This window comes from Chiroxiphia lanceolata, chromosome Z, assembly GCF_009829145.1.
Source record: "Chiroxiphia lanceolata isolate bChiLan1 chromosome Z, bChiLan1.pri, whole genome shotgun sequence".
Lineage (NCBI taxonomy): Eukaryota > Metazoa > Chordata > Aves > Passeriformes > Pipridae > Chiroxiphia > Chiroxiphia lanceolata.
The window spans coordinates 17019566-17047396 of record NC_045671.1 but is presented as its reverse complement, the minus strand read 5'-3'; the positions used below and the strand labels follow the sequence as shown (position 1 = coordinate 17047396).

The following is a 27831-nucleotide window of genomic DNA, read 5'->3' as shown; positions in this document are numbered from 1 at the left end:
GAAGAGGTTATTCAGCAGTCCCTCTTCCTCTCCACCTCCCTGAAGGCTCAGGAATAAGCAATGGAAAGAATAACCAAACAAAAGGAGCACACATCTGGTGTTTAAGCCCTCCTCCAGCACTTTTAATGTACATAACCAGAAGTCATTCAAGCAGCTGCAGCACATTAGTTACGATAGTTTAACAGGCAGCTTTATAGCCCTGATAAAGGCTGTGCTAAAGCAATTTCCTCCTCCCGTGCTCACTTGCTATGATAGCTAATAACTGATCTTTGGCAGAAGGACTGTGAGAGGAGTGGTAATGTTTAATCGGTTTCTGTGGAGGAGTTAGCTTTCTTTTTCCTTTGTAGATCATTATCTATAAGAGAGACGTGTAGGGCAGGCAACACCATGTTGAGAACAGAATAGGCTGAACTGGAGCAGAATCTCTGAACAGTTCTTGGGAACTGATTTAGAAAGGAAACATTTTAAGCAGTTAAACCAACATTCGATTGTATTAGACTTTAATAACAAACTTACTTAGGAAACATGGCTCAGCAGACAAGTCTGGACAATTTGCCTGTTCCTGAAGTAGATAATACACATTGTCAAAATCCATGGTTAAATGAAGATCTTGTGAAGACCCTGAGGGAAAACCTGTTGCAACATGAAAAGTCCAGGACAACTCAAAAATCTTTACCTGCTTCTCCCCGGCTGTGTCCAGCTATTTCTCCTCGAAATTCTCCAAGGATTTTGCGCAGGATGTTTTTAAATAGCAACATACCGAAACAGCGGCGTTTCACTGTGGCACATACCTGGTAAGCATTGAGGGGGTTATGAAATTTCAGATTAACTTTTTTTTGTGGAACATTTATCTCCTTGATGTCAGTGCTTCTGTTTCTTGGTTTGATCTCTGCATTAATCCCTCTGGTTGAAAGAGATAGTTCTAACTCATTACTCAATTGCAGACCTGAAGTTTAAAATAGTAGTTTATGTAAAGTAAGAAAACATGTACTTCCTTGTAAGAAAGCTACCAAATTTCTCTGATTTCTTAGGTAATAATTGCTTTCTGCCTCCTTCCCTCAAAATAGAGTGTTTATCTCATTCTGTGCTGTTCAGGTCAGAGTGTGTTGAAATTTTTTTCTTTAATGTATCTTTTAAACATATTTTATTTATTTATTGACAATTTCTAACCCTCTGCCCCTAAGCAGAATAAATCAGTTTATATATCTTTTAACAGTGCTCAAATTAAGAAGGGTGTGATAAAGAAGAATGATGAGTATAGATATTGTATGTGAAACAGTGATTTTTATTAAAGCAGTTGCTAGATTAAACAGAGGAAAGATGGTAAGGGAACCCTTTGTTAAATAATTCACTAGTACTAATATTTTGGTAACTTGATCATTTCTTAGACGTGTTTGTGATCAGATCTATAAAAAACATTCAGTTTTTTGCATTGAGCTTCTGTAAAGCAGCAGTATTATTTAATTCCTTACTTTATTCTTTTTAAAAATGTTGCATATGAGATTATTGTAACTCAGTAATACATTCCTGCTTTCTTTAGTGGTCATGAGATCTTGATGTTTCTGGACTTTTTCTTTTGAGATTTTTTCCTCCCATTATTTTTCAAATAAAAATGTAATTTAAAGAAAGAAGGGCAATGAAATATGCTCAAGGAAAATAAGCCATGCATTCCGAGCAGCAAATGAATATGCTGTTCAAGTTTGTTTTCATTTGTCTGAAATTATATCCACACTATTGCTATGTGATTGGTATGTTTATTGCACATTGTATACGTGTGCCTAAATCTTTACTTTGTATAGTTAAAGTACTTCCTTCATCAAACATTTCTGCTATTGAGAAAGATAAGAAAAAATACATGTGCCTCTATACTTTTAAAAATATTTGTTTTGAAACCAATGTACATGGTCAGATATTGCATGTGTAAAATAGAAAAATGAATGGAATTAGGATATTCCATGTTTCTTTAATGATTATGCATAAATCCTAACAATATTAAGTATCTTTAACTGCTGGTTTGTGTTAGTTTATAAAACATTCTATACATAAGAATGTGCAAGATAAAAAAGTCATTCAGGCCAACATGTTTTACAATGTAAGACAAAAATGAATAAGAACTTATGAAAGTTTACAGAGGGAAATTGTCATATGTAGGCAGTTAAATGCGACAGAGAAAGAGAGAGTATGAAAAGTGACAGACATGAAGCGAACAAATATATTTGGGCAACATGACTAAGGCTTGCATAGTGTTAAAATGTGGAATTTTGTTTAAATGCACTTCTTCTGATGAACTTTGGAAAGTTTCGAGTTTGGGTAGAGTGACTTTTTTGCCATGATTTGGAGTTAGGAAACACAAGGGGTTTTTCCAAATATGTGAAATACTAGACCTGCAAAATACTGTTGAACACTTCATCGTTATTTTACAATGATTTATAAAATGGGCTTATCATAGGACTGATTTTTTTTCTGGTAAGTAGAGAAGTAGACAGTCAAGCAGCGAGTTGCAAGGAAATACCTGAGAACCTGCAAAAAAAAGTATTTCTGGAGGGCAAAGCAGTAATACACATGATCAGATTTACAGGCATATGAAGGGCCTACAAAATTAATTTGTTGCTAAATCCCATCAAGTCTGTAACTATTGATATGTCCTAGCTTTGTTATCTGTTTAGAAAACTGAAATGTTGCGTGATAGACATGGGGTTTCTGTATGTTTTGGCTACATAGGCAGTATAGTGGTTTTAATTCCATATGCATATAACCCATTTTAGGCAGTCCATAGGACAATGGTGCATTTGAAAATGGAGTAGTTGTAACCATACTCTAAAATGTACTATGGAGGATCCATTCTGGGTTTAGTTTGGCCCACCATAGTTATGATCTTCACTGTCTATTTTTCTTGTATTTCTAATGTAATCTGTTTTTTAATTTAAGAACAGTTGTTGAATTCATGTATGCGTCTTTCTTGTTTAGTCCGTTGTTCACACAGGCATAAAAAATTTTAATAACATGACCTTATTCAAGTCACCAGTAAGTTGTTAAGCCATTCTGACTTTGCAAAATGACAGTAGTTTTATAAATTTATTATTTTCTCATGTTTTTCTCATGATTAGAAGCTTCTGTATATATAGCTATCAAAGGAAATAAATGTATAACAGTAAAGATACTGCTGTGTGTTACATAATGCCAAACATAGTTACCACAGATCCAGTGTACCAAAAAAACTCATTTAGATTGTACCTAACTCCCTGATTTCAGGGTTCTGAAGCAGCATTCAGATACAGTAAAGAAGTAAGAGGGAGATTAATGAACTGTTCTGGCAATTTGGTTGTACCCCTTTTTTATTGTAATATCCATAGCTCTCCTTCTGTAATAGCCTGGGTTGTAGAACTTTTGACACCAAAATGCGTTTTCTGTATCATGTGACTATTATGCTTTCACATGAACAATTGGGTTATCATTTTTAGTCATTTTATGAGTGCTTCTCTACTTCCTTTTCTTCTTTATCCTTCCCCAGCTGTAACCCTGAATTCATTCAAGCACTTGAAAGATAAGCTACTACTTCTTGGATTTTAGAGAGGAGAAAATACGTCATCAAGAGTTGAACTAGAAAAGGTTAAGGGGTAGAGGTACATAAGGTCTTCGTTTTTGCTGGAGAATTTCTGAATATCTTACAGCTTATATCAGAGAGTGTTACAGCTAGTACTGCCTAAAACCGTGAAATTAAAACTAATTATTTTGATCTTTTAGCCTGGATTCCTCTCAGTCTGTAAAAACTATCAGTCTATACTCTATAGGAAACAATCATAGTTACTGAAAAGAAAGCATTTGAAAGTTTTGTGGCCAGAAATGCAAATAAACTCTACCCAAAATCAATTCCATTTCCACAGAAATCTGCATTATTTTGTATTACTGTAAAGGTATTCATAATGTTTTATAATCCCACCAATATAATGACACAGTAACATATATTACAGCTGGAAATGGAAAAGATCAGTTAAGTTCTCTGGTATGTACTTGACAAATTCAGTTTCTGGAATTGTCTTGGGTTGCACTTCATAAGCCTTTTCTAAGCTGCCTATTACCCCAGTGCATTTTGGCAGGAGACATCTCCAGAATGGGATCACTTGTGTGAAATTTGTGAGAAGTGAGGGCCTTTGGATCCAGGGAAAGAGACTGTCAGTTCCCAGCTGTGTTGACAGCTAGTGTGCATGATCTCTCAAACCTACACTGTCTGAAGGTCTGTGGAAGGATATTTAGAGACTTTAAATCATACACTTTTAATTAAGTCATGTGGGAAGTCAGTTTTCCTTTATTATCCATGAAAAATTCCTTTCTGTACGAAAGGGAAGAAAAGCAAGAAGCATAAATATTTGGAGTAGGATCAGTGGAACATGATTAAATTGTATCTATTTAATTGGAAGGATGAAGTCATGGCATACATGTGCTTGATTTTTTTGATCTTTGTTTCTTGCCTTAATATTTCTTAGTGAACACAAAATGATCAAATAGTTGTTTTTTCTGCATTCTATATAACCTTGGAGAGTATATTTGCTGCCTTTATGATTTATTTGTGTGTGTGTGTTCAGATACAGCACATAGTGATAGAAGACTTTTAAAAAAATTATATAAAATGGGTTTGTTATTCATGAGTCCATCATGAGTGCTCCCCTTTGATATCTGTCTGATATCTGTCCCCTCTCCAGCTCTTCCGGGGTCCATTTAGCACTTTCTGATATTTAGGGGTTTTTATGTTTGTGTACTTTAGACTTTTTTAAAAAAAAACATGTACCCCTAAACCTAACCATTTAATAGAATTGGTGACTGTAAAAATACAAGTATGTGCTCAGTTACACAGAGTACTTTCATCCGAATTTAGCCAGCCCTTGTCCCCACCCATAGTAAACATTTTACATTGACTCTGGCATTCAGATATGAAAATGATAGATACCTTAGAAATAGTTTAGATAATATGGGCAAGGTGTGCCATTTTAAGTTTCAGGAATGCAACTGACATAAGCGCACCGATAAAGTCAGGTTTGTCTTTATTTTTATTGCATAATATTTTTTCATGTACTTTTACTGCTAATTGCAAAAAATTGCAAAAACCAACAAAACCTCAAGTATTAGTTATAGGCAGATTGCAGAAGAGCAATATTTAACCTGTGATTCTACATTGCCTGGTTCAGTACATATATTCTGAACTCCGAAACTAGAATGAAGATACACCACACTGAATCTGTATATTTTTTTCTCACTACAGTTTTCTTCCAATTTTCAAAATAAATTTTCCTGGAAGATTTTAATGCCTATGTTTTCCTCTTCTTCACTACTCAGTGCTTTTGAGGGAACTAAAATAACTACAATTTGGTGTACGATAAGAATTTCAAAAGGAGGAACCATTAAAGCAGATAACTATCTGCTTCATGAGGAAGTTATATAACTAGTTCAGGAAGCCAAATGGATCCTGGGCTACATCAAAAGCAGTATGGTCATCAGGTCAAGGGAGATGATTCTGTCCCTGTACTCCACACTGTTGAACAGCTCAGCACAGGAAAGACATGGACCTGTTGGAGCAGGTCTGGAGAAGGGCCAAAAAAATGGTCAGAGGGATGGAACAGCCTGAGAGGAAAGGCTTAGAGAGTTGGGGTTCAACATCAAGTTGATGCTTACCATCAAGTTAATGATGTTACATCAAATTACATCGAATAAGATAACAAGGGAGAGTACTGGATTCTGCACCTGTGACAGGGCAACTCTGATTGTGTGTATAGACTGGGGAATGAAAGGCTGAAGACCAGCTGTGTGGAAAGGGACCTGGGGGTCCTGGTGGATGGCAAGTTGAATATGAGTCAGCAATGCCCTGGCAGCCAGGAGGGCCAGCTGGATTCGGGGGGGGCATCAGGCAAAGCATCGCCAGCCAGTTGAGGCAGGTGATTGTCCCACTCTGCTCTGCACTGGTGCGGCCTCACCTTGCACACTGTGTGAGGTTTTGGGAACCACAATATTAAAAAGACATTAAGCTATTAGAGAGCGTCCAAAGGAGGGCCATGGGTATGGTGAATGATCTGGAGGGGAAGTCCTATGAGGAGCAGCTGAGGGCACTTGGTGTGTTCAGCCTGGAGAAGAGGAGACTAAGGGGAGACCTCATTATGGTCTTCAACATCCTCGTGAGGGGAAGCAGAGGGGTAGGTACCATTCTCTTCACTCTTGTGAGCAGTGACAGGACTTGAGGAAACAGCATGAAGCCGAGTCAGAGTAGGTTTATGTTGGATATCAGGAAAAGGTTTTTCACCCAGAGGCTGACTGAACACTGCAACAGGCTTCCCAGGGAAGTGGTCACATCACCAAGGCTGATGTGTTTCACTTCTGAGTTCAAGAAGTGTTTGGACAATGCTCTCAGGCACATGGTGTGATTCTTGAGATGTCCTGCACAGGGCCATGAGTTGGACTTGAGGACTCTTTCGGCTCCCTTCCAACTCAGCATATTCTATGACTCTATGAAAATAAGATGCACATTTGCTTGTGACCTTGATTTTTCTATTTGATTAAGAAAATATCCAAGTTTCCTCTACCACTTCCTTCTTTTTCTCATGTAAGCTTTATTCACACTTTCTAAATCAGACAACCAAATATTACATAAACTTTTAGTTAAGGTAACAACTGGCATACTACAGTGGACTCTTTTCTATTGTTTTTCACACTTTTTAGAATGGGTTATCATACTCCTTTTCTGGAACACTATGTGATCCTCTTCACATAAAATGTAAAGATATTCATAACAGATGCATAAATAATTCCCAAGAAATAATTTAATTCACAGTATTGTCACAGAGACATACCACAATGTGTAAGATAACTCAATCCACATACCCACTCTTTTCTTGAAATTCTGTAATATAAGGAGAGGCGTGTTTGTGTGGATGCTTGTGTACAAATAGGCAACAGGCTTGCAAAGACAGTATGATTATTTGATGGGATCTGTGCAGACATATGCATAGGTTAGTGGGGTAGAGACAAGGAATAAACTAGGGGAACAGGATGCTGTCTGGTATTTACAGAACGGTTTGCAATAAGCTGAGGATGCTGCACGATGGTGTTAATTACTCACAAGTTAATTTACCACAGAGAAATAATACTGCTTCTGCACAGCGCAAAACTGAAGAGAGGCAGACGAGAAAAAAGTTAATCTTCCCATGAAGAAGGAGGAGGCAGAGATGCATTTTCTCAAATGAGAACTGTGTTAGAGCAGAGCTCATAGAATCAGATAGGAAATCCAAAACCACTTCAGAAAGATCAGTGAACAATCAGACTAAATCTTAAGTTTTTACTGTACAGGGACAAGTAACTGAGTAAGGAAGAACAAGTGAAGGAGAAAAAATGATAAATTTGTCTACTAGGATTGCTAGTACAGGAATTATCTTTTATAGCAATACCTATTTCATCTCTCCTTTTTTTCCAAAATAAAATATATCTCAGCCATTCCCACTGAGTTTTTCTCTCTCATGGATGACCTGTTCATCTTGTAAATTTGGTATTTCTTCATAAGTTTTAATTACTGAAGTGTTTTACCTGGATCATGCTATTTTCTTACATATTGTCTTCAATGGCATGTCCTGTGCTGGATGGAATTTTGGAGAAATTCTAAATAATTCGGCAGAAGCGAAACAGAGCTTTTATTATATCTTTCCCTAATTGTATCACAAGTTAAATGTGACTGCAAATGTCTTAACTAGTGTACCCTTTGGGTATGATAAACTACCTGTTTTCTAGAAGGTTTTGGTTTTTTGTTCTTTTGAGAACATGCAAAGTTTTTCAGTAGTTTTTGCTACATGGTTCTATCAGCTTGCTGTGTAATATCTTGCAAAGCCAGTTAGACTCAAACAGTCTTCCCCATTGCTTCTTGTTTGATCATTCTGGCTGTATTTTGCGATCTTGTTATCTTCACTTTCACTTCACATGAATATATTAGTATTTCAGTTATGGTTTCCTAAAACAGGTTATTTGTTCTTGATCCATTCTCATGCAATCCTGTCTATTTTTTCTGCAGTTTGATGCATTTTCAAAGTTATATAAAAGCTGAAATGTGTATCAAATGTTAGCTGTTTCCTCCATTTGAATCTCAGGAGTCCTCTATACATTGGCCTTAAAGATTTCATAGGTTCCATATACATAACCTTAAAGTTTCCAGTGTGTTTATTTCCCTTTCTGTTTTCTTATAGTAATTAATATCTCCTATTAGATGAATTTGGTATGGGAATAGATATTCCTACATCTTTTTTATCACAGTCTAGCAATACTGACTTTTCCTTTCGTACATTCTTGAAGAGCTGCATCTTATTTGGGATTTGTAGGATTACTCAATATTTTTTAACCGTTGTGACATTTCTTCCATATTTCATGACCTTTTTTGGTCTTTATTCTTCTGTTTCATTTAGTACCACACATGATTTTTTCCACTGGTGGTCAAGGAGAACACTGAGCTTGAAACTTGATAGAGTTCATTCCAACTATAGATAAATTAACATTTAAGTGAGAAAGAGTTCTGGGAGAGGGATCTCAGCATCTCTGTCTGTCAAGTCCTTTAAGGAGCAATTTTTGAGTGGAAACAGTAAGTTTTACTCTGTCGATGTGCACTGTCAGACTCCTGTTTTATTCACAAAAACATTGAAATATTTGCTAGCAGAAGGTGTCTTTCTGTCCTGATCTGTGGGAAAAGTCCAGTCTTAGAACTGGTCTCTAGCTGGGGCTAGTTACTTAGGCTGTGTCTGCAGTACAGTGTGGTCTCTCTGTTGTGGTGGGATGCACTGCCAGACCTGTCCTTTCATTCATTCCCAACTACTGTTTGATCTTGGTCCCTAGATATTCTTGGTAATATTGCCATCTGCCCCCACTACAGAGCTTTAGGGAGTAATCTTTTAAAACCTCTATTGCTTTATACAATGTAGTATATTATACTATATATATCAGTACACTTAAATTTATCGTGAGTTGACTTTCCATTTTCTAAACCTCAAAATTCAAAAGGCAGTCTTGTCTTCTTTGTCTGTCATCAGACAAGGCTAACACTTCATAACAGCGGAGAACTTTTTTCTGGTAGTTGTATATTCCCCGCTTAGTAAATGCTTGGTATCTTCTATCCATTATTTTCAACAGCTTACTTTTACTAAGCCTCTACATTCAGTTATTTAAAAAAAGAACATGTACAGAATTAATAAAGAAAAAAATTAAAAGTTTTCATGCATGGAGTGAAATGTAAGACATGAAGGACATACTCTGTTTCATTTATTTTTTTATAAATAAACCCCTGTAATCATGTTATAATACTTTAATTATAACCTGTTTTCTTCTTGTATTGTAGTTTTCTTAGCAATCAGATCTCTTCCATGTTCTTCAGTGTACCAAATTTATCAATACTCATTAAATATTCTTATTATAACAGACAGAACTCATCAGTTAGAATTTCACTGTGCCAAGTGCTCCACGGGTATACTCCTGATAGTGAGGTCAATTGTAGTCACAGACTTTTATTGTTCAAATAAGCTTGGAATAAGGTGCAATAAAGTGTAAGAATGAATGGCATACGATTAAATACATTGTCTTTATGGGCCAGACTATAGCTGTAATATCCAGGAGCCTTCATAGTACATACTTTGATGCACTAATTTGTCTTTGAGGTTATGTCTTGATATCACTATCTTGCTAATTAAAAAAAATAATTGTGATTGAATTAATTGAACATGTGAACTATGGATTTTGTGTATATGTGTGGGGTTCTTCTGGTGCATGTTTTATTGGGCCTCTGTGATAAATCTGCATCTGCTGAACCTGACAAATAATCTCCAGAATAAATAAGAGTGTGCTAGATAATTCATCTCAACAAGGTTTTTTAAGAATATCTGTCTATATATTAATCTTCCCTCCCTAAAATAGAATAAGGAAGCTAATAAGTTTTATTCAGAATAAATTTTATCATATTTTTTCATCTTCATCTAAAAAATATAGAATTCCATATTAAACAGATGTGAATGTGTTTTGACAAGATTTGATGTCAAGGTACACTTGACTTTTTACTGCATAGAGGACAGGGTCAGACAGAACTGTCAGGGAGGCCCTTTTTTTAGATGATCAACTTCAGAGAGGACCCTCTTGTTTTCTAAACTCCTCAGACAGGAATTCAGGTGCAGCTGGATCCAGTCCTGGTCCCAGACTTGGACAATGCTTTATGTCTGAAGGAATATATGTGCACAATGAATCCTTTGTATTACTTATGTGAGATGTCAAAGTTTAGCATGCAGTTAATCACTTACCAAGAATGTGCTGCCACAAGGAATCACTCAATCTCAAGGCATAACCCTGATAGACACTCCTGCTCAGGGAACAATCCTGGTGTGCAGCCACTGCTGTGCCTCATGGGCCCTGGAGTGTCCACTATTTATGGGGTGAGGTGACTGGTAAGTCACAGCTGTACACCTGCAAGATGTCTGGGTCACTGTTCCAGGCAGGTCTGGCCACTGTATTGCCGTCCAATCTGGATGCAGACATCACAGCTCCCACTGGTGATTATGGCTTAAGCTGGGGCTGGTGATGGGGGGAGCACACTGCCATAGGGTTGACTATATTTGTCTGCAGCGACTGTACGAGGCACATGTAACAGAGGAGTTGCTGCAACTGGAGTCACACAACAGTTCATGCTATCTGGTGGCACTAGTATAGTATACTACATAACAGCTGTGACTATGTCAAACTTTTGGCCTTTCATCAACGATAGCTTGCCAAGACAAACAATATTAAAACACATGTTGGGGGAAGGGGAACGTACTGTGAGAAAAATTAAATCCCCTCATGTGATTATTGTAAGCAATTTAAAAAGTAACATTAATGTGAAGCATGTTGAATTCAAGATTGGACTGAATCTTTCAGTGTGTAAAAAGTTGTCTCAACAGAAAAAGCAGATTTTTAAGCACGAAATTCAGGATAGGACTTGTGAGGAATTTGCTAATAAAATATGAATTTATTAATGTTTAAAAGCCTTATAAAAATATTATCAATTATTTGAATGTACACAATGAAACATCACTGTTAAAATATGTGGAGAGGTAAGGAAGGGCAGGTCACCATGGTCTTTAAAAGTTATTTGGTAATATTTTTCTTATATAATCTTGTGCTCTGAAACTGTTCAATAATTGTTGTTTCTATCCACATGTAATAGAAAGTTATGCTTTAGTTGTCATAGAGGGAGTTATACAGATGACAAAAAATAATTACTTCGAAAGAGAATCACCTAATATTATAAAGGCAGTCCTTTCTTCACCAACCAGTAGGGTGGCATATGTTAACTTATGCAAGAACTTAAGTTTGCAAAATTTAGTTGGAAAGTTCGCAAAGCCTCCACCAGAAAAGACTAGTAGTGTATATACACTTCCAGACTGTAGTGTATATAATGTGCAAGAAATATTTCAATAGAACAATGACGTAGTTACCAATGTCTTCATTTGTAAAACAAAGTAGTTACATAAAATATAATTTAATCCTTTAATCCTTTTAAGGATGTTTAAGCCCTGAACTAGGTTTAGCTCATTAAATAGATTCTGCAAAGGTAACTAATACTGAATGGCTTTTGCATATGTAAATCCATCCATATAATAATTTCATAGCAGAAGCTCATAATTTAACTGAGACTTTTGCAAAGAAGTAATCTGCTTAAAGACATTATATTTTGCAGACAATAAGCTAAAGACTTCATGAGCAACAAGTAGTCTTAGATAAGGAATTTAAGATAAACAAGTGGAAGTATCAGCCTAGCTGGTTTTGGAGTATTCGAGTGCAGAAGAAGTAGCATGGGTGAGAGTAAGGGGCAAAGCTCAACCACCTAGTAGTAGAGCCTTGTCAGAAACATTAGGATTTGAGGGTTAGTAGGACTGGAGAAAAGCAAGAGTTATAATGCTTGTGTGTATATGATAGTCATCTGATTGAAAGTCACTAAAATTGTCTGACTCACTTCTTGAAGACTGATGATGCTTCAGTATGTTGACAAACAGGTTATGATGCAGGCCACATACAGTGTTACCAATGACTATCTCATTTCAGACTACTTTAACTCCTGTGAAGCTGTTAAATATAAGCGTTGTTCAACTATTATAATCCAGTCTAATGAGTGAGAAATCATGACACTTCTGTAGCAAGGCCGCCTTCTGTGTTCTATTTGTGAAGTCTGGCAAACTAATTTCTCAGTAGTTCTCTAGAAAACTTATTAATTGCTTTCATACTCAACCTGATTGCATAGTAACATGAGGGATTTTGGTACTAATTTGAAGTTGTTTAACCTTCTCAGGAGTTTTGTTGTCCCTGAAATAATGGTACTTGAATGTCATTGCATTTTTATACAATGAATAATAAAAATAATCAGTATCATGTTTAGATTAAAATGTTATTTGATTAAAAATTAATTTTAACAGTTCAAAAAATAAAATTGCTACCACAAAATAAAAATTTCTGGGTAATTAATTTCCTTGTCTGTAACTGCAAAAAGAGAAGTCTAACTTTTCTATATAAAGACTAATACAATATTGCTTATACTGATAACTTATAACTAATTTCTCTAGGTAAAATCTTTGGATGATGACTAGGAAACATTTCTGTAAAATCTATTTCTGCTCCATTCATTTACTTGAATAGACTACTAAATCATAACACCTAATTAATTATCAAGTGCCTAAATCGTTTTGAGGAGGAAAAAAATTAAAGTGACTTGACCAACACAGTTAGGAGATGAACTTTGTGTACCTCTAGATTTTCAAGGTGAGTTGAAAAGTACAGTTTGGGAAATATTTTCTTGATTAAATGAGTAATCTATGGAGGAACAACTAAATCATTAGAAAAAAATGATAATATCTCTTTGAAATCAACATCTATGACATCATAGTGATGTCAGCATCAGATCACAAGGGAAAACAAGAAGGTAAACTGCAGTTATGCATCAATTTTGCGCTGTTGAAATAAAAGCTCTGAATATTAAATATTCATTTATAGTTTCTTGTGATGTCAACAACCCAGGTATTGCAAAAATCTAAGAACATATTATCTTTGTTTTGAACTTTTTAACTGTAGCAAAAACTAAACTAATACAAGCTTTAAGGGCTCTTGGCATGTAATTGTAAGACTACCCACTGACCTGTAGCAAAACTCCAGAGCATTAGTGTAGCTGAGCATGATAAGTACATCTGAACTTATCTACCTTGGTTGTCACTTAGCAGTTCATATGTGCCACACTAACCTTGAATATGAAGTTCAAAGCTCCATTGTGTCTGATTCACAGAAAGAGCAGTCAACGCAAAAGTCTACCAGGTTTGAAAAAGTTGTAGACATCACCTGGGCTGGAGAAAAAGTCAAACATGAGTTTACAGAAAGGTGTTTTTTTCTTAAATACAAAGCATATATTCCCTGTTTTACTCTTTACAGTTTCCAGTGTCTACAAAAACTGAGGAGCAACCGTTCAGTTTGAGGCCACTTCACCTCACTTTCTGTTTGTAAAATACATTTGCTCAGCTCACCCAAAGTATTGCTGGGCTCATGCAGAAGACAGTTGTGATCACTGCTAAAGTGCAGTTTTATGATAACGTGTGCTGTAGAAAAAGGGCAAATTATGGCTGCTTGGACAAGCAACTCTGGTATTTTTAACATTTGAGAGCTTGTCTTATGATCTTAATAACCTTCCTTGTAAGTATTTTCTGAGTGTATGTTGGTTTTGACTTGTTTGGTGTTTTTTGGTTTGTTTGTGCTTTTGTTTGGGTTTTTTGTTGGTTTAGTGTGGTTTTGGTTGATTTTTTAATGCAAAAAAAATTTATGTTATTTTATTGAGTCTCCTTTATTTCTTTTCTGAAGTCACTGAAATTGTATAAATCATTCTTTTTATACAACTCTGAAAACAATAGCAAATGGGGAAGGAGGCAAAAGAAAAGCTCCTTATTCTGACATGATTTATAATTACGCTAGAAACACAAAATATTTTTCTTCTAGAGCAAACTAGGACTATTTGTATGGTGGCAAAGAAATTGATATTAGTTAAAAAATTCAAGCTGGGAATACAAATATTATAGTACTGTGAACTAAAGAGATTGTTCAGAAGCTGAAAGAAGTGAAGAAAAAGAACAAAAGAAAAATCTGTTTTAGAAGAAAAATAATTTAAACATAACAAACTTGAATTAGATATTGGAACTTGGATGTACTTCAAAATCGCTTTGCTCTTGCACTCTTAGGAAAAAAATTAGGAGAAAATATAAAACTAATGAGATGTTGACCATATCCTTACTGTAGGTAAAATGGCATAATAGTTTTCCTAAAAGAAATTATATTAAATTAATTTTGCAAAGACTATTGTTTTGTAAATAAGCTTTTTCCAAAGAATAAGTCCAACAGAATTGTATTTTTTTTTAAATGTAGTTTAAATTTCTTTATGTTTTAAATAGAATTATCGCTGCCAATGCAGAAAGACAAGCATACAATCATAAAATGAACATATTTTGACAAAAATAATAAAAAGTCAAATCAGGAATGAAAGACAAGGGAAAATATAACAGTTAAATACATAAAAGGAGAGAGAGAAAGCACAGGTCACCCATTTACAACTTGAAGTGTAATTAAAGGGAATTGCCTTGTTCAGTTGAAGTGAATCTTAACCTGAGAGTATTTTTGTATGTATTAAAATTGCATGAATATGTTGCAAAGCTTTTATTTTTTTATTAAAATCATCCATTTAGAAACTGATCAAACAGTTATAAAAACAACTTAGTTCAAGTTTAATTCAGTATTGAATTAAGTATGATTGATTCTGACCAGCTTAGCTGTCCAATATACAAGGAGACAAATGTATGGAATTAACAGAAGCATAGCAAAATAATTGATTTCTTTGCAAACTTATTCTTCTCAGCCACCAAACAGAGAATAAATACTAGAGCTACGAGACTTTATTGTTCTTTGAACTGCACTGCCTTTGGTAGTTGGAGGCCTCAGATGCCAGAAAAAGACCAGGTCTGAACATGCAGGGTGAGGGTGTGGGTGGTACGTTGTCAGAAGCAGTCTGTTGGCTGTTTAGTTTGCTCAGGGTAGAGATCACTTTGCAGCAAAGTGGTGCTGCCTGGAGGGTTGATAACTTGTCCATGGCTCATAGCAGGTCTCCTCCCACAGCTGAGCACAGAATTATACGAGCTTGAGGAATAAATTGCCTTGATGTAATCACTGTTATCTTATAACTCATATATTTACAATACATACTATATTTATATCATATATTTATTTAGGGACATGAAATAAAAGCTCTGCTTGTTTACTTTTAACATAATTTTGTATATTAATATTCAAGCACTTACGTAGTGTTTTGAAAATTGACATAAAAGTATGTCACTACAAAAATGCAGTTTTCAGATATGTAGTGACTGAAAACAATTTTAATTGGGTTGGCAAAGTTACGTGGCTATCACAAAACCATGGAATTGCTTGAGTTGTAATGGACCTTAAAGATCATCTAATTCCAAGCCCCCTGCTATGGGTAGGGACACCTTCCACTATACCAGGTTGCTCAAAGCCCCATCCAACCTGGCCCTGAACACTTCCAGGGATGGAGCATCTGCAACTTCCCTGGGCAACTGTTTCAATACCTCACCACCCTCAGTGTAGAGAATTTCTTTCTGATACCTAATCTAAACCTATTCCCTTTCAGTTTGAAGCCCTTCCCCTTGTGCTGTCACTACATATCCTTGTAAAAAGTCCCTCCCTGTGTTCCTTGTAAGCTCCCAAGGCCGTAATTACGTCACCCTGAAGCCTTCTGCTTTCCGGGCTGCACAATCCCAATTCTCTTAGCCTTTCCTCACGGGAGAGGTGATCCCTCCCTCTGACCATCTTTGTGACCCTTCTCTGGGGTATCATTTGATTTTAATATCATTTTAGTAATAGATGTTTACTGAGGGACTTTCTTCAAGGAGTGGCTACACTGATCGTAGAGGCAGACACTATTTCAGAAAAAATACATCCTCCAAACATGACTAAAAGAGAAGGAGAAAAAAAAGGGAGAGGAAAAAGAAAGGGAAAATAAAAAGGAAATGAAAAAAAAAGGAAAAAAGAGGAGGATTGGAATACATGAGATAGAAGAATCAAATGCTTATATTTAAACTGCATGATAATTATGAGTTCTAGCACCTTTTGGAACAAAGACCAGCATGCTGCACAGCCATTACACTTTCTTGTGTTGCCTGGAAACTGAAGTGAAATGTCCCTGTTCATTTGCGGCTTGCCCTAGCTCTCCCCTTCTGTAGCATTTGATATGTCAGAGCAGAATACGTTCTGAGAAGAACACAACATTGGTAAAGCCATTAACTATGACAGGTTTTTCAAAGTGCGATTAATACTACTACATTTCAGTATAATACTGCAGAAACAATAAGAGGTAAATTTTCAGTAATGTAGGGCTGTTTCAGTTCAGTTAATCAGCAGAGTGTTTTCAATGAAAAACAGAACCAAACCAACATTCATAATTGCAATATACTGTCTCAATAACTGATAGGTTTCATGCTTGGGAAACTTCGGCATATTATGCCAATGGCTATAGCAGAAAGTAATGGTCTTTGACTGTTAACTTTTCGATATCTATAATTTAAAATATTTATTAAAAATAGTAAAATTAATAGTCTCAATGAAAGGCTAGTGAATCCTATACAGTTTAATAAAAGTTAGCTATTTTTTGTGCCAAGTATACGCCCTCAAAAAGAGAAAAAAATTATTACATTCATGATACAAAGCACAAACCCAAAGTTATTGTTATTGGTCAAGATATTTGTCAAAGACTAGATCTTCCTGTTTAAACAGCTATAGAATAGAAGCTAATGTTGTTTCATAATGCATGGTTTCTAAGAAAAGTTTTGGTTTTTAGTCAAAGGCGCTTCAGAATATTTTCATGTTTTGACAAAAAGAATAATTTTCTGAAAGTGTTATTTTTCTACCTAGAAAAATCTGTGGAATTACAGTGCTGGTGTAAGGCATTCTAGATCCCTGCATGCCTCTCTAAATAGCAAAAAATTAACTGTGTTATGCCTTAGATGTAATCAACCCCAGTATTAAAGACCAGTATTAGTATTTCTATAGTTGTGTAAAGTCTGTCACACATTGGAATCGAGTCTGTTTTGTAACACCTAAAAGCTAGTAACATACCTTCAGTTCATCAGAGCTTGTTTCAAATTTTGTGGCTTCACACAGGTAGATAATGGGATTTTTCTAGCTCACTTTATAATTTCTTTGAAAAGAACTCTGTGTTGTACATATAATATTTTGTCCATAATCTGATAAATGATTGAGAGATAGAAGAGTATTCAAAAAAGTCAAAGCAATAGCAGAAAAATAAACTAAGGTGTTTCTGCCACAGTTCAAGATAAAATAACTCAGGCTATGTTTTAAAATAAAACTTTCGTTTACAAGTGTTGAGTTTAAGGCTTGCTTCAAGCAGAGACCAATTACTACTCTAAAAAAAAAAAAAAAAGGGTAAAAGTAATAAGTTTACAGGTCCAGATGCTACTCGCTCAATATTTCTAAAATAATTCAAATAGAGAATTGTAAAACTATTACTTCTATCTACTGGTGAGATTAGTGTTATTACCAAAAGATCAGATAGTGGCAAACACGATGTTGGGCTTTTAATCCAACTGTTTGTGGAGAGAGAAGGAGAATTTATTTGTGGAGAATCCAGAGAATTGTTAGCAAGTGTGCCTTAATTCTGTACTGAACAAACTCCATAAACTTTTAAAATGAAAGTAAAACTTTTAGTGCAATGGGCTTTTATAGAAGAAAAGCATGCTTCAGAACTGGTTTGAGGATGTGGTGGGGTTTGGTTTTTTGTTTCTTGTTTTCTTGTTTTTGTTTTTGTTTTTTTTTGTCATGGGGAGATGTTGGGGTTTATGCTTTCATTTCTTTTGTGTGGTTGTTTGGGTTCTCCTTTTTTAACGAGTCAGCAAACACAAGTAAAGATGATCCAGTTATTTTTATATATATGATTTCAAAATAGCCTTTTGTATTGTATCTTTTTAAGACCTCCTAGAGACAAAGTGGTCATGCAATACTGACTCCATGCAAAGAAACATGTTGAAGGAAGTTCACTGGCAATAAATAAAAATTAATATAAGATGGAAAAAACAACTTTAGCTATGTATAACTAACAGTGGATTTTAAATAACAACCCCGAGGACAGTGTTCCAATGATCATTGTGGGTAGTCCTCTGACAATACCAACTTGGTGCTAAGAAGTAGTCTAAAATTACCAGAAAAGTGTGAAACATATAGTGAGAACAGCAAAGACTGGTCATATAGACCAAGATGCTTCAGTTTGGAAAAGGGATTGGGTTTATGAGAAAATATAGGCAATTGTGAACTGAAGAGGAAATCTGAATAAGAAGTCACTTGCTATTTCTCATGTAAGAACTAGGTCACTCTGCTGATCAGGCAGCTGGTTTCAATTTTTTATTTTTTTTTTCATGAAATGCATAGTAAAGTTGTTTATGTGGATGTCAAAGAATGCATGAGTTCAAGATATATTCAGACAAAACCCAAGACTAAAAGTTTATTGAGAGTTATTCAACACAATGATGATGTGAATTCAACCACAACTTTAGCTTTCCATATTTTGACAGGAAGTATTGAGAGAAATGTCATTCTATTCTTGAAGTTCTATTTTCACTTTTTCTGTAAGCACGTATTAGTGGCCTCTGTCAGAGAGTCAAAAATCCATCTAGGTCAACTTATGTTCCAACCCAGGTAAGTTGTGTCTATGTGTGTGTGTGTGACTAGAGAGTAGTTTGTATGTCTGTGTCCAACCAGTGCAACCTGGAACATTCCCACACAAAAAAGACATATTTTGAGAGCTTTTAATATGAATGCAGTGGTGTCATATATGGTTGAAATTATTCACCAATACTTAAGTGTGGAAACTGACTGTATCAGAGGTGAGAAATCCTTCCTTTCCTTTTAATGCTTTTTAATAATTAATAACAGTCTCTTTTGCTCACCTGAACTGACCAAGTTATTTGCATATATCCTGAATATTGTTTACCTGTCTGCTAGACAGCATTGCAGCAGGCTCAAATTCTGTTGAATTAATCTAACTGCTCATCCAAGGGAACACAGACTAATTCTACTCCTTTTGAAAGATTCTACATTTGCTTTCAATGGAAGCAACATCACATCTTACATTCTTCTAACAACACTCTGCTTAGAACAATACTGACCAAACTGAGAAGAGAAAAAGTAAAAGAAAGGTGCACATAATCTCTAACAAACCCTTACCGAGAACTCAAACAACTTGGTAAGATTTGGTTTAAATGCTTTGTTCTTCAGTAACTTGGTTGATCTGATTTATCACTTTTACTTGTATTGACTTATATTCTGAATGTGCATATATAAGTTTCTTTGTGCTTAAGACCAAGAACGTATACAGGTCTGGGGTGAGCCTAGAACTATACAACACTGATAAGGCTTACTACCAGAGGCTTGGGAGTATCTTATTCTTCTTTTATTGCTCAAACTAGCCTTTTTGATATTGCAGAAAATAAACGAAAATGCCATGCTGTCCCACTTGCCTAGGTTGATTTATCTTGTCATTAAATAATTACAGAGCAGAATTATTTCAAGATTTTTAGGAGATGGGTGTATTATGTTGCCTTTGTTAAAAATCTTTTGTTAGTTAATAGAGTAGGAGTAAGAATGTTCAAGAAGGGATTTGGTGATGTATGGACCATGCTGCCCTTTTTCAGTTTTCTTGTAGAATAATGTAAAATTCACTGCTGTTTTCCATGTTGTGTTAGCTTGGCATGTATGTAAACATGCATCAGAAATGTGTAAGGCAAAAAAGAGACTTTTTATTCTAACGATCAGCAAACAGAGAGGCAGTGGCATGCTGTCAGGTAAAAATAACTTGCCAGGAATTCCAGAGAGTACATAGTCTGATAGAATATGAGTAGAGATTTTCTGTGATTACTGTTTATTTCTTTATTATATTTATTTTATTGAAAAGCTATCACACATTTTCTCACTTTAAAAGGCATTTTGGGATACTGTTATAATGCAAGGTTTGGTCTACTGCAGAAGGCATAAAATGTGGTTAAAATTTTACTTTACAACTGACTTCACTGATTTTCTATCTGTTTTCATCTGGAAATATCTCAGATGGTTCTGTGTGTATATATATATATATTTATATATACCCTTTATTAAATTATTTAAATTTATCAATTATTTTCCCCCTTATCTGCTGATTTTTATGCATATTTGGCATTTTTTTGTAGCAAATTAAGGCTTTTCAACTGCCCATCTACAGCTGTATTAGAGTGTGGGCAAAATATGTCAAGTGGAAAAATTAAACCCGAAATTGAAATGTATCTAACTGAATTATGGATTCATAGAACTGTATCTTTATACATATGAAGAAAGTATAAGTTCACTGCAAGTCTCTTTTAATATAAAGCAAGATAAAATGGCAATAGCTGCTCCATACCCTCTTTAATCTATATTGATTATGTCAATTAGGATATTCTGGATTGAGAGATTCTGAAAAAAAGGGGCTGCATAGAAAAATTTATTGGTAGCTCAGAATGTCTGAATTAACAATTGATTAAAAATTAACAACTGATGAGGTGTTATGACCTCAGCTCTTGTTATAGTGAAGTAAATCACTGTGTGAATTTGCAGTGTGTTCCCTGCTTTCCATGTTTGTCATTGATGCACCTCATTCCAGCACTGCAGTGTCTCTTTTAAGCATAATTACACAATATAAAACTATACAGCATTTTTTAGCAACAAAACCAACATCTGTGATACCATTGTTTTGCTTTGTGCTGCCTCTTGGAAATTGTCTGTGTTTAGTGTTTCTTGGTCCTACTGTGCCACTGCTTTCCTGGCCCCCTCTGAAAGTAGCTGCTAGTACAGAACCTCTACACCAGTTTTAGGCAGAAGAACATGATAGGGGTTAGCCTCACTCTCTCCTCCTTACTCTTCAGAGAAATGCATTTGAACAGAGCAGATTTGCAGTCTTTTTGTAAGTTTGCTGAGTCCTAAGTAAGAAAAGAGCAAAAATGGGAAATCATAGTGAGGGCTAAAGGAAGACAAGAGGGTTGCAGTGATTGTTGTTGCATTTTACAAAGCAGACCCGAAGTCTTCCTGAATTATATTACATCACCCATTGGGAGTATGTTTGCAGAGGAGCAGATCAGTAAATCAGAAGGAAAGGAGGAACTTCTGGGGATGGGGGAGGGAAGGGATAGGGGGCTTTAGGGGGAGGCTGTTTTTCCTTGTTTTAAAATCAGAAATATCATAGAAGTATGATCTTTAGTAAAAGGATCTTTTCTGGGCAAGCCTAGGTATTGTTGTGTGTTTGAAAAATCACCACTCACTTTGAGTGCAGACCCTTGATTGATGTGAGAACTGACTCTTCCACTAAGAAAACAAAAACTGTATTGCATTGTTTCTTATCTATATCATAGTAAAAATAAGCATGTAAGCAAGAACCACAGAGCAATAAACTTGCAAAAACTTGTTATCCTAGGAAGATTTGTCGTGTTTCAGGAGCCTTTTAACAACCACGCTGCCTCTACTCTGCTGACCTGAGCCCTAACAAAACTATACTTTAATTTATACACTCCAGCACGCCACATACTTTGAAATTTAACATCCTAGAACTTAGCCTAGAGTTCTGAGACTGTGGATGGAAGCCTGTAACAAAGTTCAATTTGTCATTTGGGCTACCAGCACAAACAGTTCACAGTATGAAGGTTCTCAAACTTGTCAGGAAAGAAGCTACAACAGACAATTGAAACATGCATTTCAAGGGGTTCAAGTCTCTTTATGTATATAAATATATTCTCTGAAAATTATTTTCGGGCTGTAAAAGACAAGATGTTTAAAAGAGTTTATTCGTAAAGGATATTGGGCTGTGGAATGTTTGGGTTTTGGCAGTGGTAGTAATACAGTGCATTGGTAATAGTAACAGCAATAATAATAGTAACAGTAACAGTAATGGAATGTAGTGTTACAAACAGTGTAAGACAATGACTCAGTAAAACTGATAAAAGAGAGAAAAAATAATGAGTTGCTTTTTCACAATTACCTGAAAGAAGTAGGTAGGTAAGCATGACAAACTGTACAGCTTTTGGATAAAGCCCAGTTATCCATGCTTGCCTGTGAGGTCCAACTCTCCCAAAGCTGATTTACCTATGAAGTTCTCTCATGTGGCTTTCTATGAGCGCTGCTGCAAAAAGGAAATAAAATACTATAGAAAGGTAATTTCAGATTTTTTGGGCAGTGGTGTTCCAGCACTATGTTAGAAAAAGTGAGTCATGAAACAATGCAGATTATAATTACAATTTTTAAAGAAAGTTTAATTGTGACTTGGATTTCTTTGCATAGGGTAATTAGTGCCTATTATTTGCAGAACAAAGACTTGAAACAAATCCATTATTGTATATATATTTTAGGCCATTATTGTCCTTAAAGTAATCACTCTACTATAAGATTGGATGAAAGATAATGTGCCTTGCTAATGTATAATAATCATTGAACTATATATTGGCTTGAATATACTTAAAAGCAGTCTCATGCAGAAACGCTAAAACTGAAATAAGGTGATCTCCTGCTGGTCTAGACAGTAATTTAGGGCAGAGTCTGAGGCAGAATGTTTATATGTAGCAAACATACCCCAGTGTATGGAACCACACTGTGAGCTTTCTTCTTCCTACCATCCCTTGTTCTTTTGATGTTACAGGAGGCATGTTTTGACAAACATCTTATGCGTAAAAGTGTATGTTTAGGATTTATAAGTAAAGTACCTCTTAAAAACCTTTCAAACATTTAAGTGCAATTTCTTTTTAATGAAAATGTCCACAGTGATTTTGTGTTTCACAGCTGAAAAAAAAAGAGAGTGAGGGGATAACACTTTCTTTATGTAAAAGGCAGATTGTCCTTGCTTTTTCCTGTGAAATAATGGTAATAACAGTATTGTTTCAAAGTAATGCAAGAAAGCAATTGATCAGGTTATCAGTCCTTGTCAAATTTGAGATTGTTTTTCAGCTGTTATACAAATATCAGAAGGGTCACAGTGCTACTCCAGAAATGCTGAAAAGGCCACAGAGCAATTATATTCTAGAAAAAAAATTATGAAGAAGAAGATGTATAAAGCATATGATTAATGCTTAAAGTAGTCTACAGGACATAAATGAGAGAAAAATAATGATGTGATTTAAAGAAAAAATACATGATTTATAATAATTTTATGTGGTGCCTTTTCAAACAAACAAAAACTGGTTTTGAGTCACATATTTCAAATTAATATTAAAAATATATGCCAAAAATGAGAAGCTATTTATAGGTATGAGAAATTTTGTGAAAAAAGCATTTGAAAGGATAAAAGAATTTATCAACTTACTTGCACAAGAAACATGAATTAGACTTATTTGTTCAGTCCATTTTTAAATAGAATCACAGAATTGTGGAGCCTGCAAGGGGCCTCTGGAGGTCATCTGGTCCAACCCTCCTGCTCAAGCACTGCCATCTAGAGCAGGTTGTCCAGATGTCCCTCCAGAGGGCTTCTGAGTATATCCAAGCATTGAGACTGCACAACCTATCTGGGTAACCTGCACCTGTGCTCACCCTCACAGCAAAAAAATGTTTCCTGAAGTTCAAAGGGAATCACCTGTGTTTCAGTGCCCCTTGCCCCTGGTCTTGTCACTTGGCACCATTGGGAGGAACCTAGCTCCATCTTCTTTATAACCTGCCTTGAGGTATTTGTACAAACTGCTACGATAGCCCAGACCTTTCTCTTATCTTCTCTGGATTAAACAGTCCCAGCTCTACCACCATTTCTTCATATGAGAGATGCTCCAAACTCTTTATCCTGTTAGTGGTTCTTTGTTGAACTGTTTGCAGTAGCTACATATCTCTCTTGAACTGGACACTGTACTCCACATGTGGCCTCATCAGTGCTGAGCAGAGGGGAAGGATCACATCTCTCCACCTGATGGCAACTGTCCTCCTAGAGTGACCCAGAGACCATGAACCTGTGCCATAAGGGCACAACACTGGCTCACATTCAACTTCGTAATCACCAAGACCCCCAGGGCCTTCTATGGAAAGCTGCCTTCCAACTGGCTGGCCCCATCAGGTACTGTTCTATTGCTCTATTCCTTGTGGAACCACATGACATTCCTGTTAGTCCGTTTCTCCAGCCGTTTGAGGTTCCTTTGGATGGAAGAATGAACCTCTGGACAAATCAGCCACACCTTCCTGTTTTGAGTCATCAGAAAACTTCCTGAGGGTATGCTCCTCCTCATTATCCAGAACAGTAATGAAGATACTGAACAACTGGATTCAGTGTTGATCCCTAGGGTACACAGCTAGATACCGCCCTCCAACTAGGCTTCATATGACTGACTACCATCCTATGGATCCAACCTCACTGTCTACTCATCCAGCCCATGTCTCATTAGATTCTCTCTGAAGAACTTTTTAAGAGACATTCAAAAGCCTTCCTGAAGTGGAGGTAGACAATATCTTGTTATTAGACTTAGGGGAATAATCCTCTCCTGCTCATGTGACTTTGCACAGCACAAAGCATGATGATTATTTTTCATTTTGTGGTGAATGTCATACATACATAATAAGAAAAAAGGTTCAGTTCAGTTGTATTTTTCTTCCCTCTTTAGAAAAGAGAATTAGTTTGCTCATGAAAGTTCACCAAGAGGACTTCCTGTGGGCACTCAGAAATGTCCAGCCACTCTGCTCTTAAGTTCCAACTAATATATCATCTGTGATAGTGTATGATGTAGTTAATTTCTTTTGCTTTTAAGAATACACATAAGATGGATACTGTTGCCTGTAACTCCATTAGAAGAAAAAATAGCATCAGAAAGGTATCGTCAGAGTGAATGTACAAGACTTATTCTTACATAGAACCCCCCCCAACCCTGTTTTTGTATCAAAAACATTCAACAATTCTTTCCTTATAATTTACTTTAGGTAGTTGCATTCTCAGTTGTATACACTGAGAACTAAAGGGACAGTGGCAGACAGCATTCTGCACATGAGATCCTAATGTTTAAAAGAGGATAGGTAAGCAGGTGTGACAGCAGGATCATGTCTGTGGGCAGGTAAAAATTTCTCAGCTCCTGTGTATTTTACTGCAAATTCAGTAGGTAGGCAGTCAACCTCAGGCTAGTTAGAAGTCTTTATTTTATAAATAAGGAGGAAAATAAATGAATACTCTATAAAGCCCTTGATAAATTGATCTGAGACGAAAAAACTTAAGACATATAATTTTCCATCTGAATATTTGCATTATTTTTAGGACATATTTTCCGATTTTAACAATTCATAAGAAAACAAACAGCATAAGTTTAATGAGGTAGAATTAGTCCTTTAAACAGACCAAACTCATAATTCGTTTTTTGTTGTATAATATCTCATACACTGCATTAGGTTGTTGGTTTGTTGGCAGACTTTCACAATTATGTCTCTTGATGTTGTAAAGCTTAGTATGCTTTGTGAATATCTGTTTTTCTTATATTTAAGCATTAATTATAATATTTCAAAGTGAAAATTGAAAAAAACCCAAACAACTAGAACAAGCTGTGCACAAACTGATACGGATAATATGTGCTTGTGCTTTCTGGTTAATTTTGTTATGATTTCTGTTATCCTAATACAATTAAATTAAACAGTAAATGTAGTTTGCAAAGAATTTTGAAGTCCTTTTAACACCATGAAATTAATATGTATAATTTGGCTAAATTAGTTTTTTTTCTGATAATCCTTGTAGAGTCTTAATGTTACAAATCAGTTTTTGGATTATTTTTAATGTTGTCTCCTTACAGGAATAATGTAAATATTCTCAGGTTTTTGAGAAATTAGAAAAGTTACAATTCATGTTTAAGGGGGAAAAAAAGAGAAGCCAAAAAGAAAACCACAGTTGATTGGGTAACAACCAAGAACACAACACTTGGGCCGATACAAAAGGAGGATAATACTCTAATGTTTTCCATACTATCAGCCACAAGGAAAGTTTACTTACAGTTTTGAATTATTAATAATTTCAAATGCTTAGCTAACTCAATACTAAAACATACCTCAAAAATTCATATTTAAAGATCTTTGATAACGTTAGCACTGTTTTGTAAACTCACAGAACACCTTACTGGTACTCACTGCTTTGTTCTGTAGAATGATACAAAAGAGGAATGAGAGGTGACCTGTGGCTTGGAAGTGAATCTCCTTGGCATAGTTGTGGAGGTAGAATGGCCGCTCCCTGCTGACACACACTCTTGAGCTACTTCAGTTGTAATAAACTGAACTCACAAATCAACTAAACCCAACCAAAAATCCTGGAACTACACAGTATTAAAAATCATCATTGTTTTATACTTAAATTAGCAATGAAAAGGTTTCAGTGCAATTAAGAATATGAATAGTGATTTCAGGCTCATGTAAACCTATGCAGGGCTGGAACCTTCAAATTTTTTTTCAATTTCTTGAGAATTGGGACAAAGGAGAAATCATTCATTGTGTTTCTTTTATTTCTTTTTTTTTTCTTTATGATTTAAAAATATAATAACATTACTTTTGTTTTCTGTGGCTATATGCAGTAATCAGTATTGAACACTTCATATAATTTACCTGTGAACTAGATTTCCATGATAAAGGTGGAAGTTTCCACAGCTATATGCAGCAGGCACTGCAGTCTGCAAAGACTTACAGATGATACGTTGGAAAATGTTGAATAAGTTAAGAATAATCTTTCCAGAAACCTTAAAATGCTTTGGGATTTTTTTTCTATTAGAACCAGTAATGATCTGTGTAATCTCCATTTCATTATTCTTTAGCTTGATGCAACTAATTTTCAAAAATTATTACCAAGTGATAAAAAATTCATGAAATTGGTACAGACATAGATTAGGAATTTCAACTTAATATTTCTTTCATGAGGCATTATATAGGTTAGGCATGTATTTAGAAAAATAAAGGCATTTGTGACAATAGTATGATTTTTTTGGTTTAACATCTGGAGCAAGGATGTTTTGCAGACAACTACAGTGCTGGCAGCTTCCACTTGTCTTTAAAGACTTTGTTTGGATGATCCTTTCAATGGTTAACAGTTTTTCAATGGCTGAAATGTAAAATTCTGAATTCTAATGTCTTTTCCAAACCTTCTTAAATGTCTGTCAGACTTTAGGAAATAATTCCGATAGGTTTCTAATTCAAGTGTAATGACTACAATAAAAAGACTCTGTGTGAAGCAGGACTGTCTACTGTTTTGGATGAACTTAAGGTATATACATCTGCTGTTCTGAGTTTTAGTTTGGGATAAATAACATCTTTGTTGTCAACTTTGTCTGATGTGCTGTTGTTCTGGCTGTATATTATATCTGGGATGAGGAGAGTCAAAAAGACAAAGAGGTTTTTCTAAAAGTATATACACATCTTTCCAGCTTTGTTACGAACATCATGCACAGATGGGCATGTTTGCTAGAACCACAAAATTCCTAGGTTGGCAAAAGTCGAGCATTTGTGTTATAGATAAGGAAAAGAAAAAAGAAAAGCCAATTACTATTGTAACCAGGTTACTGGGTACAGCATTACAATAGCCAGTGCAGCAGCTTCACTGCTATTTCATAAATATATAATATAGCTCAGTCTGATTTAGGTCCTGACACTGTGTCTTGCTATGCAGAAGTAGCTCACAACACATAAAATATGATGCGAAACAAATTAAACAGTCTTATGTTTGCTAGTGTCATAACAGACCTTTCGTATCAAATC

The 27831-nt window shown here is 35.5% G+C and overlaps 1 protein-coding gene across 2 annotated transcripts in view; it reads left to right on the top strand.

Moving 5' to 3' along the window:
- Positions 1 to 27831, top strand: part of LOC116780155 (cAMP-specific 3',5'-cyclic phosphodiesterase 4D) — a 394135-nt gene that overhangs the window by 40875 nt on the left and 325429 nt on the right. The window contains exon 1 of one of the 2 annotated variants that reach the window (XM_032674705.1): positions 511 to 794. The exons of the other annotated variant lie outside the window; for it this stretch is intronic. Coding sequence (XP_032530596.1) covers positions 526 to 794 — 269 coding nt within the window. The 5' untranslated portion in view covers positions 511 to 525. Of the gene's footprint in view, positions 1 to 510; positions 795 to 27831 lie in introns of those variants that run through there. 2 annotated transcript variants of the gene reach the window in all.